Source organism: Dendropsophus ebraccatus, chromosome 15 (assembly GCF_027789765.1).
Source record: "Dendropsophus ebraccatus isolate aDenEbr1 chromosome 15, aDenEbr1.pat, whole genome shotgun sequence".
Lineage (NCBI taxonomy): Eukaryota > Metazoa > Chordata > Amphibia > Anura > Hylidae > Dendropsophus > Dendropsophus ebraccatus.
In genome coordinates this window covers 22,572,009-22,594,109 of record NC_091468.1, presented here as the reverse complement: position 1 = coordinate 22,594,109, position 22,101 = coordinate 22,572,009, and the positions used below count along the sequence as shown (strand labels likewise).

The 22,101-nt window shown below is 47.0% G+C and overlaps 1 protein-coding gene across 1 annotated transcript; it reads left to right on the top strand.

The window, feature by feature from the left end:
• Nucleotides 1–1,593: 1,593 nt before the first annotated feature.
• On the top strand, nucleotides 1,594–21,113 carry FBXO28 (F-box protein 28). The gene is made up of 5 exons (XM_069955041.1): nucleotides 1,594–1,900; nucleotides 5,112–5,221; nucleotides 6,432–6,570; nucleotides 15,363–15,558; nucleotides 18,037–21,113. Exons 1-5 carry the CDS (start codon nucleotides 1,658–1,660, stop codon nucleotides 18,426–18,428), a joined length of 1,080 nt encoding a protein of 359 aa, XP_069811142.1. The 5' UTR covers nucleotides 1,594–1,657; the 3' UTR covers nucleotides 18,429–21,113.
• The last annotated feature ends 988 nt before the right edge of the window (nucleotides 21,114–22,101 follow it).

Sequence of the window (22,101 nt, the reverse complement as noted above, 5' to 3'; positions counted from 1 at the left end):
GGTCTGTATTAGTTTAGGGATCTGGTCTGTATTAGTTTAGGGGTCTAGTCTGGGATCTGTATTAGTTTAGGGGTTTGGTCTGCAGTCTGTATTAGTTTAGAGATCTGGTCTGGGGTCTGTATTAGTTTAGGGGGCTGGTCTGGGGTCTGTATTAGTTTAGGGGGCTGGTCTGGGGTCTGTATTAGTTTAGGGGGCTGGTCTGGGGTCTGTATTAGGTTTGTGGTCTGAATTAGTTTAGGGGTCTGGTCTGGGGTCTGTATTAGGTTTGTGGTCTGAATTAGTTTAGGGGTCTGGTCTGGGGTCTGTATTAGTTTAGGGGTCTGGTCTGGGGTATGTATTAGTTTAGGGATCTGGTCTGGGGTCTGTATTAGTTTAGGGGTCTGGTCTGGGGTCTGTATTAGTTTAGGGGTCTGGTCTGGGGTATGTATTAGTTTAGGGATCTGGTCTGGGGTCTGTATTAGTTTAGGGGGCTGGTCTGGGGTCTGTATTAGGTTTGTGGTCTGTATTAGTTTAGGGGTCTGGTCTGGGGTCTGTATTAGTTTAGGGGTCTGGTCTTGGGTCTGTATTAGTTAAGGGGTCTGGTCTGGGGTCTGTACTAGTTTAGGGGGTCTGGTCTGTATTAGTTTAGGGGTCTGGTCTGGGGTCTGTAGTAGGTCTGCGGTCTGTATTAGTTTAGGGGTCTGATCTGGGGTCTGTATTAGTTTAGGGGTCTGTATTAGTTTATGGGTCTGGTCTGTGGTCTGTATTAGTTTAGGGAGTCTGGTCTGGGGTCTGTATTAGTTTAGGGAGTCTGGTCTGTTGTCTGTATTAGTTTAGTGATCTGGTCTGAGGTCTGTATAAGGTCTGGGGTCTGTATTAGTTTAGGGGTCTGGTCTGTGGTCTGTATTAGTTTAGGGGTCTAGTCTGGGATCTGTATTAATTTAGGGGTCTGTATTAGGTTTGTGGTCTGTATTAGTTTAGGGGTCTGGTCTGGGGTCTGTATGAGTTTAGGGGTCTGGTCTGTGGTCTGTATTAGTTTAGGGGTCTAGTCTGGGATCTGTATTAGTTTAGGGATCTGGTCTGGGGTCTGTATTAGTTTGGTGGTCTAGTCTGGGGTCTGTATTAGTTTAGTGATCTGGTCTGGGGTCTGTATTAGTTTAGGGGGCTGGTCTGGGGTCTGTATTAGTTTAGGGGTCTGGTCTGGGATCTGTATTAGTTTAGGGGTGGGGCGATGTCAGTGCATGCTGGGAGTTGTAGTTTGGTAACAGCAGGAGATCCACAGGGGGGAGGGCATGCTGGGAGTTGTAGTTCTGGTTCTGCAATCATTGGACAGTTACATATAAGGTGGGGGCATGCTGGGAGTTGTAGTTTGGTAACAGCTGGAGATCCACAGGGGGGAGGGCATGCTGGGAGTTGTAGTTCTGCAATCATTGGACAGTTACATATAAGGTGGGGGCATGCTGGGAGTTGTAGTTTGGTATCAGCTGGAGATCCACGGGTGGGGGTGTCAGGGCATGCTGGGAGTTGTAGTTCGGTAACAGCTGGAGACCAGCACTGTTTGTCTATATACAGATTATACACATATGTACTATGTCATCATACACAGGGCTGTGTGTCCATACACCGGAGCCGCTGACGGTACCGGTACCACGTATTCGGCCTGCGGTACCGGACCGGGATGGAGGCCCCGCCTGCCGGAACTGACGTCATAACAGGACGTAACCGCTCCAGGAGGAAGAGAAAGATGTCGGCGGCTGAGGAGGAGAGGGGGACCGAGGGTGGCCCGGGGGGCTCTTCTTCCTCCTCCTCGTCCCCCAGCCACCAGCTGCCCCAGAGTAACACCCTGCTCGGCCTGCCCATCGTGGCCATCGAGAACATCCTGAACTTCCTGACGTACGACGAGATCAGCCAGCTGCGCCTGGTGAGGAGGGGGCGCCCTGCCGGGGATGGGGCCTGAGAGCCCCCCAACTGTGTCCCCAGGGAGACAGGGCTGCACGCCGCCGGCTGCTGCTGCTGCTGCACAACCTCTTGGACAGCTGCTAAGCCTTATGCAACTTGGTTTTGGCCACTGCAAGATCTCTGCTTCTTGTCAGTGAATGACAACCTCCATTGCCTCCAGAAGACGAGTCTCCTCCAACCTCTAGCTCTCTGGCTGTAGCAAAACTACAATACCCATCATGCCCTGACAGCCTTTGGCTGTCAGGGCATGATGGGAGTTGTAGTTTTGCAGCAGCCAGAGAGGTTGGGGGAGAGTGATGTAGATGATGGTCTCATAGCTGTACATCAGATCTGTTCACACACAGCAAACGGAGATCTTGCCTTCAGGTTGGATCTCTCCCCTGGGAGTGTGAGCCTTGGGGCGCTGTTCAGACTTGACATTTGAGGTGCAGTTCTTGCTGAAAAAAACCTTGTTGCTTTACGGCAGTTTTCCCCTATTATATTGAGTCATACAGGTGATAGGCGTACTGCTGACCTCTGCTGTTAGGTGTGAACACACCCTTACCAGAGAAGCTTGTGTGGTTTCCTGTAGTTTTTTTTTTTTTTTTTTGGGGGGTGGGGAGGCTTGGTATTCAGAGGGATGTACGGTGGGGGATTTCATTGAGCGTAATATAATCCAGCCCTATCACATCTATGGGAGAGAAGCTGCTGCTTGTTCTGCTCTCCCTATTGATATAAATGTCATGTAGACAAAGATGTAGATGTACAGGCAGTGCTGTGTGTAGCCGCATCGCTTCGTGCTGGTTCCCTGTCTCTTTCCATCATGTACAGGGAGGCAGTACTATCTGTACCTATATTATATGCAGAGAGGCAGTACTATCTGTACCTATATTATGTATGGTGGGGCAGTACTATCTGTACCTATATTATGTGCAGGGAGGCAGTACTATCTGTACCTATATTATGTGCAGGGAGGCAGTACTATCTGTACCTATATTATGTATGGTGGGGCAGTACTATCTGTACCTATATTATGTGCAGGGAGGCAGTACTATCTGTACCTATATTATGTATGGTGGGGCAGTACTTTCTGTACCTATATTATGTATGGTGGGGCAGTACTATCAGTACCTATATTATGTATGGTGGGGCAGTACTATCAGTACCTATATTATATGCTGTGGGGCAGTACTATCTGTACCTATACTATATGCAGAGAGGCAGTACTATCTGTACCTATATTATATGCAGGGAGGCAGCACTATCTGTACCTATATTATATGCAGTGTGGCAGCACTATCTGTACCTATATTATATATGGTGGGGCAGCACTATCTGTTACTATATTATATGCAGTGTGGCAGCACTATCTGTACCTATATTATATGCAGTGTAGCAGTACTGTCTGTACCTATGTTATATGCTGTGGGGCAGTACTATCAGTACTTATATTATATGCAGGGAGGCAGTACTATCTGTACCTATATTATATGTGGTGGGGCAGTACTATCTGTACCTATATTATATGCAGTGTGGCAGCACTATCTGTACCTATATTATATGCAGTGTGGCAGCACTATCTGTACCTGTATTATATGCAGTGTGGCAGCACTATCTGTACCTGTATTATATGCAGTGTGGCAGCACTATCTGTACCTATATTATATGCAGTGTGGCAGCACTATCTGTACCTATATTATATGCAGGGAGGCAGTACTATCTGTGACTATATTATATACACTATATATATATATATATATATATATATATATATATATATATATATATATATATATATATATATATATATATATATATAGCACTATCTGTGCCCAAGTCAGTGTGAATAGGTGGCAGCACTACACCTGCCTACTGTATATTATTTACCTTCTTATAGTGAAGTATATGTCCTGCTTTCCTAAATAAGGTATAATACTATACTCCTAGGCTGTCAGCCAGTTGTATGTGCCCCATGGTGTAATGCCCTGTCTCTAGGGGGCGCTCTCGGCAGAGCTCTTACTGTGCTTTGGTATCTGGGCCAATGTATATTTGTAGCCTTCGGGACAGTGATGTATTTTCCTATAGACCATTGCTGTACTTTATCTGTCAGCTGATGGCAGGTTGTTCGTACATGTGCCTGGTGACATCACTGACACGCAGGTCATCGTGTATATCTGTTTTGCAGCTCATCTTGTGTGGCAGTGGATTGCACTGTGTATTGTGTACCGGTCTGTACTACTACACTGCTGCCGGGTGATGACTATTAACCCTTAATGGTTGGAACACCTCGGCCGCAACTGCTGGAAGCATCTGTTTGATGACAGTAAGTCCTTCCGGTTGCGGCTTTTATAATATGCCTGGTGCTTTGGTTATGGTGAAAAATTCTCTTTTAATCTGCAGCTGCTGAGTCAATGAGGCGTGGCCTAGAGCTTCCATGCCATAGGCCACGCCTCATTGACTCGGCTGCTGCAGATTAAAAGAGAATTTTTCAACATAATTATAAAAGACACAACCGGAAGGACTTACTGTCATCAGACAGTACCAGCAGTTGCAGCTGAGGGGGGGATTCCAAAACCCCACCAGGCTAGAGACAAGAGCGGTGTTGTCTCTGGAAGAGAATGGCCATGTTTTTCTAATGGGTCATAGAGAGAGTAGGTCTCTGCTCTGGTTTATAGAGGGGGGGTCCTGACTAGGATCTTACTGTAAGGAACTGAATGCAAGGCTGTGGCTACAGGGGCCTCCTCTCTGGATCTCACAAGGACTCTACATTCCCACGTCCGTTGTTTTTGGGCGCACGCAATTGTGGACAGAACGTAGGACCAGTGTTATTCTGTGGCCGCGATCTGCTGTAACGGGGATCACAATTTGCGTCACAGATCTCTATGCTAATGAAGTGCCCATGTAATGAAGCACGGAGAGATACAGATGCACGTTCATAGTGCCGGCCGTAAGCTGCATTATGGATGTGTGAATGTTGACTTATAGTTCTAGAAGATCTCCGACAGCCCCTGAAATGAGGTAGGGGGTCATAGTGCAGACCGAGCTGTGGGGGAGGGCTCCTGCGGCAGCTAAATGCCTTACAGTCAAGAAGGCGGTAGTGTGGGGTAATGGCTGATCTCAAGGGACGTATATGGTGTCTATAAGTATATGGAGTCTTCCTGTTTCACCGTGCTGACTTCTGCTCTGTCTTACAGGTCTGCAAGCGTATGGATCTGGAGTGTCAGCGCTTGCTAAACCAGGGATTCCTGCGAGTGGAGCGCTACCACAGCCTGTGCCAGAAACAGGTCAAGGCCCAGCTACCAAGGTGCGAGCACCCGCAATATCCGCACAGCATCACTGCCTCTGGCACTTTCCTTTCTTAGCTCGGTGCCATGCTGAGGAACACAATCCTTACAAGTACATTCACCAGCCTCCCAATATACAGATCTATAACCACAAGAATGTGGGCTGGTTATATACATAGAAAAGCCATTGTTAACTACTGGGTAGACTAATAGGGGTGAATGGAACTCAGTAATGTATGTGCACAGTGACCCCACCAGCAGACTAGTGAGTGCAGCTCTGGAGTAATAAGGGCAGCTTTACACGTACCGGTTCCGCAGCGGATTTCACGTTACGAGTTTTCAGCGAAATCCGCTGCAGATCCTGTAGTGTCCCATACACGCAGCAGATCCGCTGCCTGTGTGGGACCCGGCCCCTTTAACCCCCCCACCGCCGCCAGCTCCCAGCATACATTACCTGCTCGGTGCCGCGGCTGTGTGTGACGCTCCCTATCAGCCAATAAGGCAGCACTGATTGGCTGATGGGGAGCCGGGAGCGTCACACACAGCCACGGCACTGAGTGGGTAATGTATGCTCAGGGCTGCAGGCGGGGGGAGGGTTGAAGGGGCCGGGTCCCATACAGGCAGCGTGTATGGGACACTACAGGATCCGCAGCGGATTTCGCTGCAAACTTGCAGTGTGAAATCTGCTGCAGATCTGGTACATGTGAAGCTACCCTAATACAGGATGTAACTCCGGATCAGTACAGGATAAGTAATGTATGTATGTACACAGTGACCCCACCAGCAGAATAGTGAGTGCAGCTCTGGAGTATAATACAGGATAAGTAATGTATGTATAGAGTATGTTAGCTGGCCAGTAGTTGTGGCCAGGTGAGGTGACCAGTGCTGGTTCACAGTCCTCAAGAAAAACACTCTGCCATAAAGCAAGTGATGTCATTGACTTGGTGGCGGGTGCAGGAGATGAGAGGTTTATGGTGTGTGTAGATGGCGCCGTCCTTGACTGAGCTCAAGCTAAATGACCTGAACAATATGTATTATATGGCGGCTTATCCTGTGAATGGCAGCTCCCGGGTCATTGATCATTACTGTGAAGTGGACCGTTCCCTGGCAGCAGCCGTCACCTTGTCCTCCGCCTGTAGCTGATTCATGCCGTCTCTTTCTGAATGTAGATGAATGATGATACTTTGCTGTATGTATATCATATTGATGTGTTCTTTCTCCTTCATGCAGACGAGAATCAGAGAGGAGGAACCATTCGCTGGCCCGTCATGCCGACATCTTGGCTGCAGTGGAGACTCGGCTCTCGCTACTCAATATGACTTTTATGAAATATGTCGACTCTAATCTGTGTTGTTTCATCCCAGGCAAGGTAAGAATAATCCGAGGAGCTTTATGTGAGGACAGAGTAAGTCGGCCTTAATCCCCTGAGGACTGATGATGAGCATTGCTTGTCATGTGTGGGACAGCGGTCCTTTAATCCACCTCTGACTGAACGTTGCACCAGCAAGTGATTGTGCAGTGTGAATATACCCTTACAGAGGTAGAGACAAGGGGTGTGTAGTTTTCTGACCAGGATCCTTAAACCTTGATCAGATTTTCAGCCCCAATGAAGACTGTAAACAATGACAAAAAAGTTTGTGCTGCAGAATATGTTGGTCGCCCAGACCAATTTAAAACCTTTTTGATGTGTCAAAGGTTTCTTGAAAGCCAGAATACCTTGTAAATTGGCTGGGTCCTTAAGGGGATATACATCTTTGTCCCCTATATTACCCCTAGCTTTCAGGATTTCCTGATCAGGAAGAAAAGTAGACTCCTGGCACTCCCCCATCAACGAGTGAGATAGCGTCTCTGACCGGCAGTGTAAGAGTTAAATAGCAGATACTGTGGTGCTCAGCGGTATGCAGGCAAAGTCACTGTATATATGACAAAGAAAAGGAAACTGCAGAAACTCACCACTCTGCAAGACCTTCTTACTTTATGGTATCTTTATGCAGCAACAAAGTAACAAACGGGTGGGTGAGGGAGGACAAACACAATAGCGTGTATTGGAGGGACAATCGTTATGTGCGCTACACTTCAACTGACACTGGGGGGAGGGGTGTAGCGGCGGGCAGAACTGCTGCGGTCTGAAAGGGGTGGGGTTTGGGGGTGAAGGCGAATATCACTCCTGATGGAATTCCGGGGCTCTTAAGCTGAACGGAGTTTTGGAACTCCCATAGACTTCTATGGGGCCGTCCACGTAAATAGGACGAGATCAGACACTTCCGGTGGGCGGGACACCAAGAGTGGCCGCATTTTATCTGGGCTCCGGCTGCCTCCCTATGCCCGCGACCTTTTAGGGGGATAACACCCTTATTTCCCCCTCAATGGACCACCGGAACAGAGAGCAGACCGGGGACGATACACAGCCACCAAGTCCGACCCGGCTCGGGTCACTACAGAGGCGCAGCGGGCGGACGATTGGTGGCACAGCACAGTGAGGCGGCGCCATCTTGCCGCCCCCCCCCCCCCCCCACAGAGGGAACAGCGGCTGACTCCCGCTTTCACCGTCGCCCCGGACTGCTCGGGTGGCGAGGGCCTGACATCTCTACAGCCCCCCGGACTCACTTGAACAGGAGTCGGAGTGTGGGGGCCGGGGCACGGAGGAGCGCCATTCTACCCACGTGCTGCTGCTGCTGCTTCACTCCCGCCGCTGAGATCCGGGCAGAGCGGGCGCCACACGGATCCTGGTGAGGAGCTGCTGGGGGGCTGGGCGGCACTACCGGCAGCCCGACACCGCTGTCGCACGGCCCGCGCGCCCACCACAGAAAACAACCGGAGCGGACCCCCGCCCAGCCGAGACCTCCAGGGGGAGAAGGTACTGTGTGGAGGACTGGGCAGCACAGGCGGAGGAGAGACGAGGCGCCATCTTAAGTGACGCAGGGTGCTTCACATAACCCCCTGCAGTGACTGACACCGTCTAATAGCATAGGGGGAACGCTGCAGCTAAGCCCACAACATAGGGGCTGTTCGAACTTTCCCCATAACCTCCCCCATACTGCTCCGACTCAGCTGCAGGACCGGGCTAAATTTGAACATTCCTTCCAGTGCGAGGACCTTCATCTCATACTCCTGCCTCTGTGGGATTCCCCCCCTGCCTAACCCATATCCATAAGCTGCCTCCTGCAGCACCCTGGGCTGCTTAAACATACAGCCGCGCTGCTGACCACATGTACCCTTAGGGGCACAGTCCTGTAATCCACCTCTGACTGAACGTTGCACCAGCAAGTGATTGCAGTGAATACACCTAGACTGGAACCCTTGGTTGGCATACCCCATAAAGCAACTGTCCATAATGTAATTCATAACTGTTGTCCTATACGTTGCCCTCACCCGCTGGCTGTGGTCAAAACTACATTAGAGGGCTCGCACAGCCGCAACGCATGCTACATGTTTCTCCACTCTTCAAATATCAATCAGGCCCTGAGGCGGTGGATAGAGCCGTGATGGGGCTGAGACCTTGATGCCCCCCATCCTCATGTGAACCCTTACTGAATGGTGCCTTGGCATTTCCCATACACCTACGTAACACTTGTATACCCCAAGAGGGGTCATGGACAAATTTCTCTCAAAAACTCCCTCAGACAGAACAAACCGCGGACGCCAATCTCGACTACAATTCTCCCCTAACCATCACCAACCCACTAAAATGGCATCTAAACAACAGACGAAAACCACGAAAAACAGGGTGACCCCCAAAACCTCCGTGAACGTTTCGCAGCATTCCTCAAGTGACATTTTTGACCCTCCCTCCCCTGATAGGGATGATATTACCCTTCCCAATATGTCTCCAGCCTACAGTGTGGTGGACCCACCCGAACATCACCCACTCAGTGCTTCCTCGGTGGCCCAAGAGGTTTCTCGCATACTGATGCCCATGTTTGATAAACAACTGGACACTATACATGCTACCATAACTTCAGCATACACCCAAAAAATATCCGATCTGGAGGGAAGAGTGACGTCTTGTGAATTCTCCACATCTGCCCTGGAACAAGTGATAGCCCGACACGGAGAAGCAGAGGTTATGCTTAAAGACAAACTCGATGATTTGGAAAATCGTGAGAGTCAAAATAACCTCCGGTTCGTGGGCATTCCTGAGTCCTATGTCGGCCCAGCTCTTCATCAGCTACGGACATCCACCCTACCTGCAGCGTTGGAGATAGAGGGCCCTCCGGATGCCCTTTCTATTGAGCGGGCACACCGCATTGGGCCTCCTGGAGACAGGAGCACTCGTCCCCGACCAGTTATTGCCCGCTACCAAAATTGGGCCATTAAGGAGAAAGTGTTACGTGCCTTCAGAAACAAAAGGGCTCTCAGGATCCAAGACTTCTCAGTCATAATCTTCCAAGATTTCTCGGTCACTGTCTCACAAAAGCGCAAAAACTTTACCCCTATCTGTCGCTACCTACATGACCATGACATCCGCTTCCAGCTTCTATATCCAGCAAAACTGCGGGTTCAGTCCAAGGGAAGACAACTCCTCTTTGATGACCTCGTAAACGCGCGTCGTCACTTCCGCATTGGACAAGATGACCACCCAGGATAATTCCATCACAGGAAATGCAGGCACTAGTTCTGTTTTTTCATATGATACACTATATTACCCGTGTTATGTTGCAGGTCTTTTGGTTTCAACTAGCACTGCCACTGATCAGTTTGTCTCAGTTGTTCATTTGTTACTGTTCTCTACTGAAGCTAACCTTTCTTTAGTTTCCTAGATACTATGATGCCACTCCTGTGCTCTTGCGTGGGACCTCCGGCTTCACCCTGTATGATATGTGGTCTCTCGTTGCTCGCTGGGACGACTGGGACGCACAACTGTATGTTTACTGACATGCTCACTCACATACAACAGACACGCATATGATTCCCTCTGACCATCCGGTGGCGGATACATACACTACCCCCTCCACCCTGCGACTCCTTAGCTGGAATGTGGCGGGGCTTAATACGCCCATTAAGCGTAAAAAGGTACTCACGCACCTAAAACGCATGAGACCTGACATCATGTTCCTCCAGGAAACCCATTGGAAAAAAGATTCTCCGTCCGCTCTGAGAGCGGCCTGGCTGGACTCCTGTCATACGGCCAACTACTCCTCAAAATCAAGAGAAGTGGCGATACTTTTTCGAAGGGGCCTGCTGGTGGAGGTGGAAAGGGAGGTCACGGATGAAGGTGTTAGGTACTTACTGCTGGTGGTCAGACTGAATGGTACACAATATACACTATTGAACATCTACGCCCCAACCAACCCAATACTGCTTTCTTTTCCAAACTGCACTCCTTTTTACTCCAGGGTTCCTACACGAACTTCGTACTTGGGGGTGACTTCAATACGATCCTAAACCCATCTATAGATAAAACATCAGACCAACGGACAATATCCCCCTCTACTAGAGATCTGCTACATCTCATCGAATCTCTTTCCCTATATGACCCATGGCGTTTATCTAATCCCACTTCACGAGAATACACATTCTACTCCTCTGCCCACGATAGTTTCTCTCGTATAGATTATTTTCTCACTTCTTTCTCCCTTATGGATTCCATCTCCCCTGGTGCGCTACATGCTATTACTATCTCTGATCACGCTCCGATCACTCTGACCTTGCAGGGCCTTATCCTCTATACCCGGACCAGGTTTTGGAGGTACCCTACCTACCTAATGCAATCAGAAGATTTCCAAGAATATTTGAAAATGACTTGGGCAAACTTCATTGATGATAATCTTGATCATATAGATGATGTGCCCCTACTATGGGCTGCCTCCAAGGCCGTGGTCAGGGGTCATATTATAAACTACATATCCATAAACAGCAAACGTGCTCACCAGAAATATCAATCCCTTTATCACGCTTTACTACAGGCCCAACGGAACCACGCACGCCACCCCTCTTCCCTTACCAAAAAACTGACTATTGAAACACAACAAAATTTAGACGCTTTTATCCAGGGACAAGCAGTCTGGTTAGTGAGGACCGATCAGAATAGATACTACCGGCAGGCAAACAAATCCGGACGTCTATTGGCCCGATTGACCTCCCCCCAAAAATAAATTCACACCGATTATATCCATATGTGACCCCGTGACTAATACTTTGCTGACGAAATCCGGAGACATAAGCGACATCCTTTATAACTACTTCGAAGATTTATATAGAGCTAGCCCCACGGACCCCCACAAAATTGACTCTTTCCTAGACAAGTTAACGCTACCTTCTCTCACAGATGACCAACAATCAGTGCTCAGTGCGGAGATAACAGAAGCGGAGGTGGCGGCCGCTATAAAATCGTCTCCCAACAGCAAAACACCAGGCCCTAATGGCTTCAGTAATGAATATTATAAACTACTGCAAATTGACCAGATTCCATAGCTTACTTGTTTATACAACAATATTTTCATCCGCAACACCCCTGTGGACCTCTTCCTGGACTCCAGGACGATCTTGTTCCCGAAACCAGGCAAGGACCCACAATTACCCCAATCATACCGCCCTATTACTTTGTTAAACAGTGACTACAAGTTCCTAGCCAAAATTTTAGCCATCCGCTTACAGCAAATACTCCCCTCCCTTATACATCCCTTCCAAAGAGGCTTCATCAGAAATAGACAGGCAGTCAAAAATATCAGGACAGCCATCTCCTGCCTGGTGGAGGCCCGCGACCCCTCTTCTCCCCTGACTATGGTGCTCAGCTTAGATGCGGAGAAAGCCTTTGATAAAGTCTCCTGGCCATTTCTCCATTCCACCATTAGACGAAGACAATTCGGACCCACATTCTCCAACTTCGTGACCTACTCACAGACGGATGCTAACTCTAAACTGACGATCAACGGACTAAACACCCCCTCTTTCGACATCTTCACAGGCACCAGGCAAGGCTGCCCCCTCTCTCCTCTACTTTTCAACCTGTCCCTCGATCCGCTGCTCTATCACCTCTCCCCTATTATACCCACCGACTCATCCCCATCCTTCTGTCGTGATATCACCATGACAGCATTTGCAGATGATATCCTCCTCGTAATTAAAAACCCCATGTCCTCGCTCCCTCCTTTATTGGAGGACCTACAAGTCCTGGGTATGCTCTCGGGATACCACATAAACCTAGATAAATCTGAAGCCCTACTCCTCCGAGGTCCTTCTCGCCCACGCTGGACATATGCCTTCCCATTTAACTGGTGCTCCTCAGAGATTACCTACTTGGGCGTAACCCTGCCTAAACACCCCATCCACCTCTACAGAGCTAATATTAAACCTTATATCTCCTCTTTAGAAGCAACAGTATCAAAATGGCGTCATCTCCCACTGTCTTACGTAGGTAGAGCCCATCTCTTAAAAATGATAGAATTCCCACGACTCCTATACATCTTACACTCTCTCCCCATCTACTTACGTCCCAAAGACGAAAATAAAATTATCTCTATCGCACCTTCATATGGAAGGGTGGTAGGCCTAGAATCCCATTTCACCTCCTGAAACAGCCGAAACTTAACGGTGGGCTGAATTTCCCGGATGTGCGAGCTTATAATATCGCCACTCTTATGCGCATCGCCATAGACTGGATATATCACACCAGCCACTTCACTGATCCCAAAAAAGACCAACAATTCCTTTTCCGACTCTCCCTAGCTAACTTTCTCCATCTATCTTTCCACGACATACCTGAGCCCCACAGACTTAATACGTTACTGATGCCCACGTGGAGAGCATGGCAAAAAATGAGTCAAATAAGAGGGCTCCACCCACACTACTCCCCATTCCTCTCCCTCATACACAATCCGGACTTCCAAGATGGCTCGCCACATAGAGACTTCCACCATTGGCAAACAGCGGGACTTGGCTACGTATATCAGTTCCTACATCCTGACAAACACACTGTACTCACTCTGGCGGACCTTACCACACAGTTCCCACACATCAACATACCCTTCTCCTACTTACAGGCTCATAGTTACATACCCAAAGTATCAGCAGCTATAAGCCCAACAGAATGGTCCCCATGGGTGAAGAAAGCCCTCGCACATCCACCCACTATGCAGGGTCATATATCATATTATTATAAGTTTGTATACCCCCCCCTAGACCGCACCCAGTCTACAGAAACACTGACTAAATGGCTGAGGGACATACCAGAGATGACAGTCTCTATTCTCCAGAAAGCCCATGGGCGGAGTCTTAGATACCTACCCTCTAGCTGATACTTGGAGATGCAGCTGCAACTGTTTCATAGATCCTACATATCCCCGACCAGAGGATACAAAATGGGTATATATCAAAATGATGATTGCTTTAGATGCCACGTGGGAGGAGCGGGTATATTTCACTGTCTATGGGAGTGTCCAGTTATACGCTCTTTCTGGAACAGAGTTCACACTTTTGCCACCACACATCTAGTCAACTATATCCCCCTGGGCCCGATCTGGGCCATTTTTGGCTGTGTGGACTCCCAGGATTTTCCTTGCTCTGTGGGTGGTAGGAAGCTATTATACATGCTGTCCGCTGCGGGCATCACAACTATACTCCACACCTGGAATCATGCAACCCCCCCTCCATTCAAGCTATTTCTTGAGAAACTATCTTTCATTATGAGGATGGACTGGGTGGAAGCCTCACAGAGAAAGGAAACTCAGGTCGAAAATTTTTTCGAGTGTTGGGAGAGCTATATTGCCCTGTTGCCCCCGTCGATACGACAGTCCATACGGGAGTGCTTCTGTTTAACCACATGGTACCAAAAAAGGATTCTGACTGGGGATCCGCCTGTTGACCTGGGGTAGCCGGAGAGTCCCACGCCTATGAACCGGAGAGACTGGTTTCATTCTCACTTCTCTTTAAAAAGCTTCAGAAAGTTTAAGTTTATGTTACTTGTTTGTATATTGGTTGATCATACATATTGTGCACTTGGTTTCTCTCTTCTACTATATCACAATGCCAGCGGACATTCACCATTTATCTATTCTTACTGGCTATGCTTTTTGCAAAGTGACCAGTAGGCACGACCAATGCATTTGGAGCTGGCGGACAAAGTTTTGAAGGACACCTCGAGTATGTCACAATACACTCTGATCTGTTAATGTTGTTCGGCGTCTGTATTAGCCAAGTGCTCCTGTTGCTGACTGTTGACTGCTATCAACCATTGTATTTATGAAAAATTTAATAAAAACATTTAAATATAAATAGGACGAGATCTAAAAAATCCTGACCTATTTTCCAGGTGACCGTCACTAATGTAAGCCTTTGGGTCCTGATTTGCTGATAAGTAATCTGGAGAGATTTTCCGGCCATGTGAAAGGGGTCTTAGGCTGGGTTTACACTACGTTTTTGCAATCAGTTTTTTTGCAAAAAACAAACGAAAAAAAGATGCATGTGTGTGCATCCGTTTTTCCATTAAATTCCCTTATTAAAAAACAAAACAAAAAAAAAAAAAAAAAACGGATCCGTTTTTTTTTTTTTAACTGACACAAAAATCAGTTTTGATCCCTTTTTTTTTACATAATGGAATTCAGTGGAAAATTGGCTCAAAACAGATGCACACACATGCATCCGCTTTTTCCAACTATTTTTTGCAAAAAATCGGATGAAAAAAAACAGATTGCAAAAATGTAGTGTTATCCCAGCCTTAGTGGCCAGGACCTCCCTGGCCTGATGATGAAATCAGTCTGTGATTTTTGAAATTTTTAAAATATAAACGAAAAATAAAGTTTTATTTAAAATAACTGGTCTCCCTGGCAGGACGTCTGTATACAGAGGCTGGTTATCTTTTACAACCACTGCAGTAGCTGTATGTGAAATTAGTCTATAAATGTGTCCTTCTCTCCAGCAGCCACTAGATGTCACTCTCTGATCTCTTGTTTGTGAGTCTGCAGGGCGCCTGAGCTCAGTCCCTTATAGCTGTTAGTTATCTCTGCTATTACACATCAGGGAGGGAAGCAATCAGCTGATAATAACTTCTCCTGCTGCATGAGGTTATATATAGAGCCTACTGATAGAGAATTGTCCTGTAGATAGATGGATGATCTTTGAAACTTTGCTAATAGAACAAACATCCATCTTTATCCTTATGCCCAACTTTGCCACTTGCATTGTTTGAACTGGATTTTTATAAAAGTCTTGTTTCACGTACAGGTTATCGATGAAATCTACAATGTACTACGATATGTTAATTCTACAAGATCCCCTCAGCGAGCTCACGAGGTCCTGCAAGAATTACGGGACATCTCTTCTATGGCTATGGAATATTTTGATGAAAAGATTGTTCCGATCCTTAAGAAGAAGTTACCTGGCTCTGAAGTGTCGGGACGTCTCATGGGCTCTCCTCCAGGTATGGTGGTTCTCCTGTATAACCTAGACCAGTGCTTCTCAAAGCCAACCCAAAGACCAAAGCAATGCCTGGGCCTCATCATCTCTGGCCGAAGTCCATCTAAAAGCTGTAAATAATGCTTTGGCTGCCTTTTACTTGTCTCTGAAGCTCTATATACCAATAAAGTACAGAATAATTTAGTAATATTGCTAAAATGGATATTGTAGTAAACAGCGAATGGACTGTGCAGATCATAGTCACTTTTGTGAAAACTGCCTCCCAGCTGGGCCTCACCAACAGCTAGGGGGCGCCGCACAGTTTGAGAAGAGCTAGTCTAGACTTCCTTGTACCTTCATTGGTAAGCACTGCAATCATGTTTTGTATTATTATAATCATGATTCCCGTTAGGAGAGGAGTTTACACAACGGCCTTATGGAAAATGCTGTCCCTTTGCATTGAGCAAATATTTTTAGGTCATTGACAAGGAACAGTGACGCAGTTGTTTACATTTTTTTCCTAATTATGATTGTAAGATATTAAAAATGTAACACTGTGTTAGGGCTGGGCGGTATACCGCAAAAATACCGATACCGTCTCTGGCGTCGGTTAACCGACCTCAACTTGGCCAGGACAGTATCTGCGGTATTTTTGTATTTTTATCTCCTGGTCTGAGCTTTCCGACCTGTCAGAGCGCCTCCTCCCCGCTCCAGTCCCGGCTTGTCAGTACCCTCACCCCGTCAGAGTCCTCCTACACACACACACACACGTGCGGCCCGGCGTGAACGCTGCATGTTATGGGCAGGGACGCCGGTATCAGAGCGGGAGGTGGAGGAGGAGCAGCAGTGGTGAGAGTGTCTAAGTGCCCCAACTGCTATCAGCCCCCCTGTATAGTCATATACTGCTATCAGCCCCCCCTGTATAGACATACACTGCTATCAGCCCCCGTATAGACACACTGCTATCCGCCCCCCCGTATAGTCATACACCCCTGTCCGTCCTCCCTGTATAGTCATACACTGCTATCAGCCCCCCGTATAGACATACACTGCTATCAGCCCCCCTGTAGTCATACACCCCTATCCACCCCCGTATAGTCATACACCCCTGTCCGTCCTCCCTGTATAATCATACACCCCTGTCCGTCCTCCATGTATAGTCATACACTGCTATCAGCCCGCGTATAGACATACACCCCTATCGCCCCCCATATAGTCATACACCCCTGTCCGTCCTCCCTGTATAGTCATACACTGCTATCAGCCCCCATATATCATACACCCATCCGTCCCCCCTGTATAGTCATACACCCCTGTCTGTCCTCCCTGTATAGTCATACACTGCTATCAGCCCACGTATACACATACACCCCTATCCCCCCCCTGTATATCATACACCCGTCCGTCCCCCCTGTATAGTCATACACCCCTGTCTGTCCTCCCTGTATAGTCATACACTGCTATCAGCCCACGTATACACATACACCCCTATCCGCCCCCTGTATATCATACACCCGTCCGTCCCCCCTGTATAGTCATACACTGCTATCAGCCCCCCGTATAGACATACACTATCAGCCCACGTATACACATACACCCCTATCCGCCCCCCCGTATATCATACACCCGTCCGTCCCCCCTGTATAGTCATACACTATCAGCCCCCCATATAGACATACACTGCTATCAGTCCCCCTGTATAGTAATACACCCCTATCTGCCCCTCCCTTTGCAGTCATACACCCCTTTCCCTATGTAACCACCTGTAGATGCACGTCCAGGTCTCTGCTGAGACCCCCTAATAATGACGACAAATAATAATAATAATGACAGTGGACTAAATGGCACAGCCTTGGGTTACTTTTTTGAATCAAAATATTGCTCGTTTGGCATGACAAGTGGGTGTGGCTTGCAAAAAAAGGGGCGTGTCATAATCATCGTTCAATTATCGTTACAGAAGCTACAACCGCGATAAACCGCGATATTGATTTAGGCCAATATCGCCCAGACCTACACTGTGTGTGTGTTGGGGGGGATTTGTATGGATTTACATTTTTATATTCATATTTTGACTGCATGTCCTGGCCTGACAGTGTGTTTATAGTCCCGAACCGACGAATGTCAGGTCACCAGAAACACAACTGGTCTAGGACTTGAAATAGTAGTGAAGGTGCAAAAATGTGGCCATACTGTTCCCGCCTGCTGAGTAGGGGACGCCTTCTGTGACATCCATATTGCACATTTGTCCAGGTAGGTCATTCTTGACTGTAGCGGCTAAGTTGTCAGACAGAATAGTTATGTAGTGCAATAGTAGGGTGCTGGTGGGCTACCACAAGCCTTCAGGTCTGGCCTGGACATGAGCCTGTCAAGGCCTTATATATTGGCCGGCAGTGTAACAATAAAGGGCATGATACAGGTAAGTTGTAATAGATCATCAATAGAGCTTGTAGAAAATAAAAGCCTGGTTTGGATATGAGGGTAAATGTTTGTTCTCTCTGTGTAGTTCCAGGTCCTTCTACCACTTTAAGTACAATGCAGCTCTTCTCCAAGCAGAACCCATCAAGACAGGAAGTGACAAAACTAGTACAGCAGGTGAAAGCCAACGGAGCCGGCCTGACCGTCCTTAGGCGGGAGCTGTCTGAGCTGCGCACCAAGGTACAAGAGCAGCAGAAACAGCTTCAAGACCAGGACCAGAAACTTCTAGAACAGACCCAAATCATAGGCGAGCAGAACGTGCGCCTCGCTGAATTAGAGCACAAACTGCGCGATGTGGTGGAAAGCGCGGTAGGCCCCTCCGGAGCAGGCCCCAGGGATGACTCCCCCCGGAAACGGAAGAAAGTAGTGGGGGGCATGGACTGTCCTAGGAAATCAAAGCGCCTCCGAACCCGGAAGTAACTGGATTAAAAAAAACTTTTAGCTAGCGGCATGGTTACTGGATTGGGCACTGGTGGGCAACCAAGGCGCAACTGGAGCACAGCTTTGTCGTAGGTTACACTTTACCCTTCCATGCAGTTCAATGCCACAGTTACAGATGAGCACCTTGCAGGTTACTTCTTAGCTCTATTCTTCGTAGTTTTTTTTTTCCTCTTTAATTTTGCAGCCATTAGGAGGTAGGTTACAGTGGAAACATTGCTGTTGATGGATCCAGTGAATCCATAGACTGCAGTATGAAGCTATTTTACGGCACAATAATTCACTACATTAGATTTGTGCAGGATAGATAGCCTTCTATTGAGAAATCTATTTATTGAATGGACAGGGGTTTCCTCTGCTGCATTCGACCACTAGAAACTGACCTCCCATCTCTATGGGGTATGTAAACTTTTGCAAAAACATATATACATTGCTCCAATGCACTTAAGATTTAATGTTGGATGTATGCATCAGGAGGATTTCCCAGTCTATACCGCCTGATTTACACTGTGGTATCCTATTGATTTACATTGCAATAAAAAAATGATATAGTATAGTCCCTCCTCCAGTGAAAACTAAAGTCCCTTGTACCCCAAATAACTGGATCAGCAGTTTGCCTACCTATTCACTGCATCATTAACTTATTAGGGCCTGGTTACACTGAGCAAAATCGGAGGAATTCCATGTCGGATCCCGCTTGCCTCAGTGTCAGTGTGTCTATGGGAGGGCTCGAGTGGAGAGCGGAGGCATGCAAGCCCTTCCATAGACACACTGACACTGAGGCAGGCAGGATCCGCCGCGGAATTCCGCTGATTTTGCTTGGTGTGAACAGGCACTTAGCCTAATACAGCACTCAGTTACATTACTATCTTTGCCGCTGCTTCTTTCACTCATGGATATAGGACTTTATGACCAGGAGGGGGTCCCAGTGGTTGAACCACCACTGATTAGATACATTAATTACTTATCCTGTAGATGTGCTAAATTTTAATCCTTGGATAATCCTAAACCCTTTAAGTACTCTAAAATAAAAAAATTAAAAGATTATGCCTACAGCTGCCATGCAGGCCTATATGTCTCCAAGGTAACAGACTACAAACAAATCCTGTTTAGTTGGATATTGCAGTAAAAAAAAAAAAATTTAACTGCAGAACCAGACTACACAGTGTTTAATTGTAGTCTGTTACCATGGAGATACATAGCTCTGCAAAGTTAGAGCTGTTCACATAACATAAGAGATTTTTTTTTTTTTTTAAATCAAGACTATTTGCAAAGTTTTGTTAGTTTGGGTGCTTTGGAGCAATAAAAGAAAATGTTGCAGATGTCCACATATCATATTCAGTGGGGGTACATGAACTAAGATTCCCCCCACCACCACCACCACTCACTAGAACAAAGCCATGCCATTTTTGCCGGCTTCTTTGAGCTAAGGGTGATCCTACTGAAAGCTATGGGACTGGCCCCTTTTTCTGTTTGTTAGGGTCTCTGATAACGGGCCCACCATATTCATTACGTTTATTTTGGTGCCTATAGAAAGGCGATGCAGCTTTTTTGTTTTCTGAACAAATGTTTGCTGGTCATGACGGAATGACTCGAACAGCTGTGTGTTGGAGCAGAATTGCTGCATACATTGTCTAAAGCATTTCTAGAACTCCTAGACGGCCCCTTTAAGATGTGACAGGATGACAATGAATTGGCTCCACTAAGGAGCGGATTGTAGAAGCCAACACTGGTTTATAATCCTCCTTGATACCTAGCACCTTACCCTGCGCTGAACCCCCTTCCCTACGTGTTATTTATGTTCCGTTGGTTTTAGGTAACCTAACTCCTCAGTGCCTATTTTCCTGTTAACAGACTTGTAACATCCAGATGTTGGACTGTTTAAAGTTTAAAAAAAAAATTAAAGGGGAACTCCAGGTAGAGGTTAAAAAAATGAAACTTCTGCAGAAGCATAACGCATTACTTACCTGTCTATCCCAGTTTTGAAACTACCAAAAATCCATTTGTTTGGAGGGATTTTGCTCTATTTTGTGTTTCTGTTCTTCCTGGTTTGGCATTTCCCAGAATGCAATGCTTTCCCTCATGTGATCATCAAAGCCCCCACTCTTTACAATCCGTAAAATTATTGCAGCAGCTGCTTCTGGCCAGTTAGAGATGGTGAATCACTCAGGGGATTGGGTTATCCAGCCCCGCCTCCTGTGACATCACACCCTGCCCCCTGTCTGCATCATCAGCAAACACACACAATGTGAGACAGAGGCATGGAATATTTGTCTCCTAGGGGGGAGAGCAGAAGGAGCAGGAGACAATGTAGATTGGCACAGGGGCCATTTTTTTTTTTTTTTTTTACACTTCCTGGATTTCTATCAGCTACCAGTGTGGCAGAACCATAAAGATACAGTAATACATTGTATAGACACATCTATAAAACTTTAAATGTACTTTTAATTGAAAACAAGTTTTTCTTATCCGGAGTTCCCCTTTAAACAAAAACCAAGGCAGAATGGTATTTGTGACACTGTCCCTTTAATTTGAGTTCAGTGCTGGATACTGGTTTATGATTCACTAATGTCTGAAAGCCAGTCTTTGTAAACCATCACTTAGACTTGAATTGTGTATACACCGTATAAATATATATATATCCGTATAAATATATATTATACCTTTTTCCTTGTGATCTAAATTATTATTCAGTCCCCTGAGAAGTTCTTTGTTTTTTTTTGGAGGGCTTACATTTGTATTGAGCATTAAGAGAATAGTTACCTTCCTAATCCGGGGAGGTTTATGGTATGTTCACACCTACTGCATATGCTGTGCTCAGTTACCACAGTATAGGAGGTAAGTTACAGTGGAAACATTGCTGTTGATGGATCTAGTGAATGCTGCTCTGTTTGTGTGGGGGCCGTTTGACCGCCATTGACATGTTTTGTGGATGGTTCAATGCATAAGGAATAATTTTTAATCAATGACCACCCCCAACATAACAAGGATGTCCCAAGCCCCACCCACTTATAAGTTTACCCACTCTGGGACCACCCCTAATGTAATAGGGACCTTCCAAACTACTGACATGGGGGTTGGGTATTCTCCCTACCTGCAGGAACAACCCCAACATAACAAGGACTCCATGAATACCACCCACTTAAGAGTTGTCACTGTCCCTGGGATCATGCCCAACATAATGAGGACCTCCTATATTCCACGGACTTGAGTGTTCACCCTGCCTCGGGACCATCTTAACGTAACAGAGACCTCCTAAAGTCCACCTACATGGGGGTTCACCCTACTCCATTTGCCAATATATCATTGGCAATTATACCAGAAGCCCTTACTATTTGAGAAAACAGCACTGGTGAAGCACTGTTCTGCTAAAAGAAGTACCCTCTAGATTAAGTCCCACCAATCTTTAAAGGACAACTCCGTCGAAAAAATTTTTTGGCTTATTTAACACACATTACAAAGTTATATAACTTTGTAATGTGGTTAAATACCCGGTCTGGCCCCCTTCCCCCACTTTCCGACCCCCCACCCCGGAAGTTAAAGAATGTATACATTACCTATTACGGTCGTCACGGTCCTCGTTTCTGGTGTCGGGTGACGTCAGAGCTGGGGGGCGGTCCGGGTCTTCTTCCTCTTCGGCGTCTTCATTGAGAGT

Excerpts from the sequence above, each read along its gene's own strand:
- FBXO28 (XM_069955041.1), top strand. The coding sequence starts at position 1,658 with ATGGAGGCCCCGCCTGCCGGAACTGACGTCATAACAGGACGTAACCGC. Across the intron at positions 5,222-6,431 it reads GTCAAGGCCCAGCTACCAAG|ACGAGAATCAGAGAGGAGGA; the intron begins GTGCGAGCACCC and ends TCCTTCATGCAG. Across the intron at positions 15,559-18,036 it reads TCTCATGGGCTCTCCTCCAG|TTCCAGGTCCTTCTACCACT; the intron begins GTATGGTGGTTC and ends CTCTCTGTGTAG.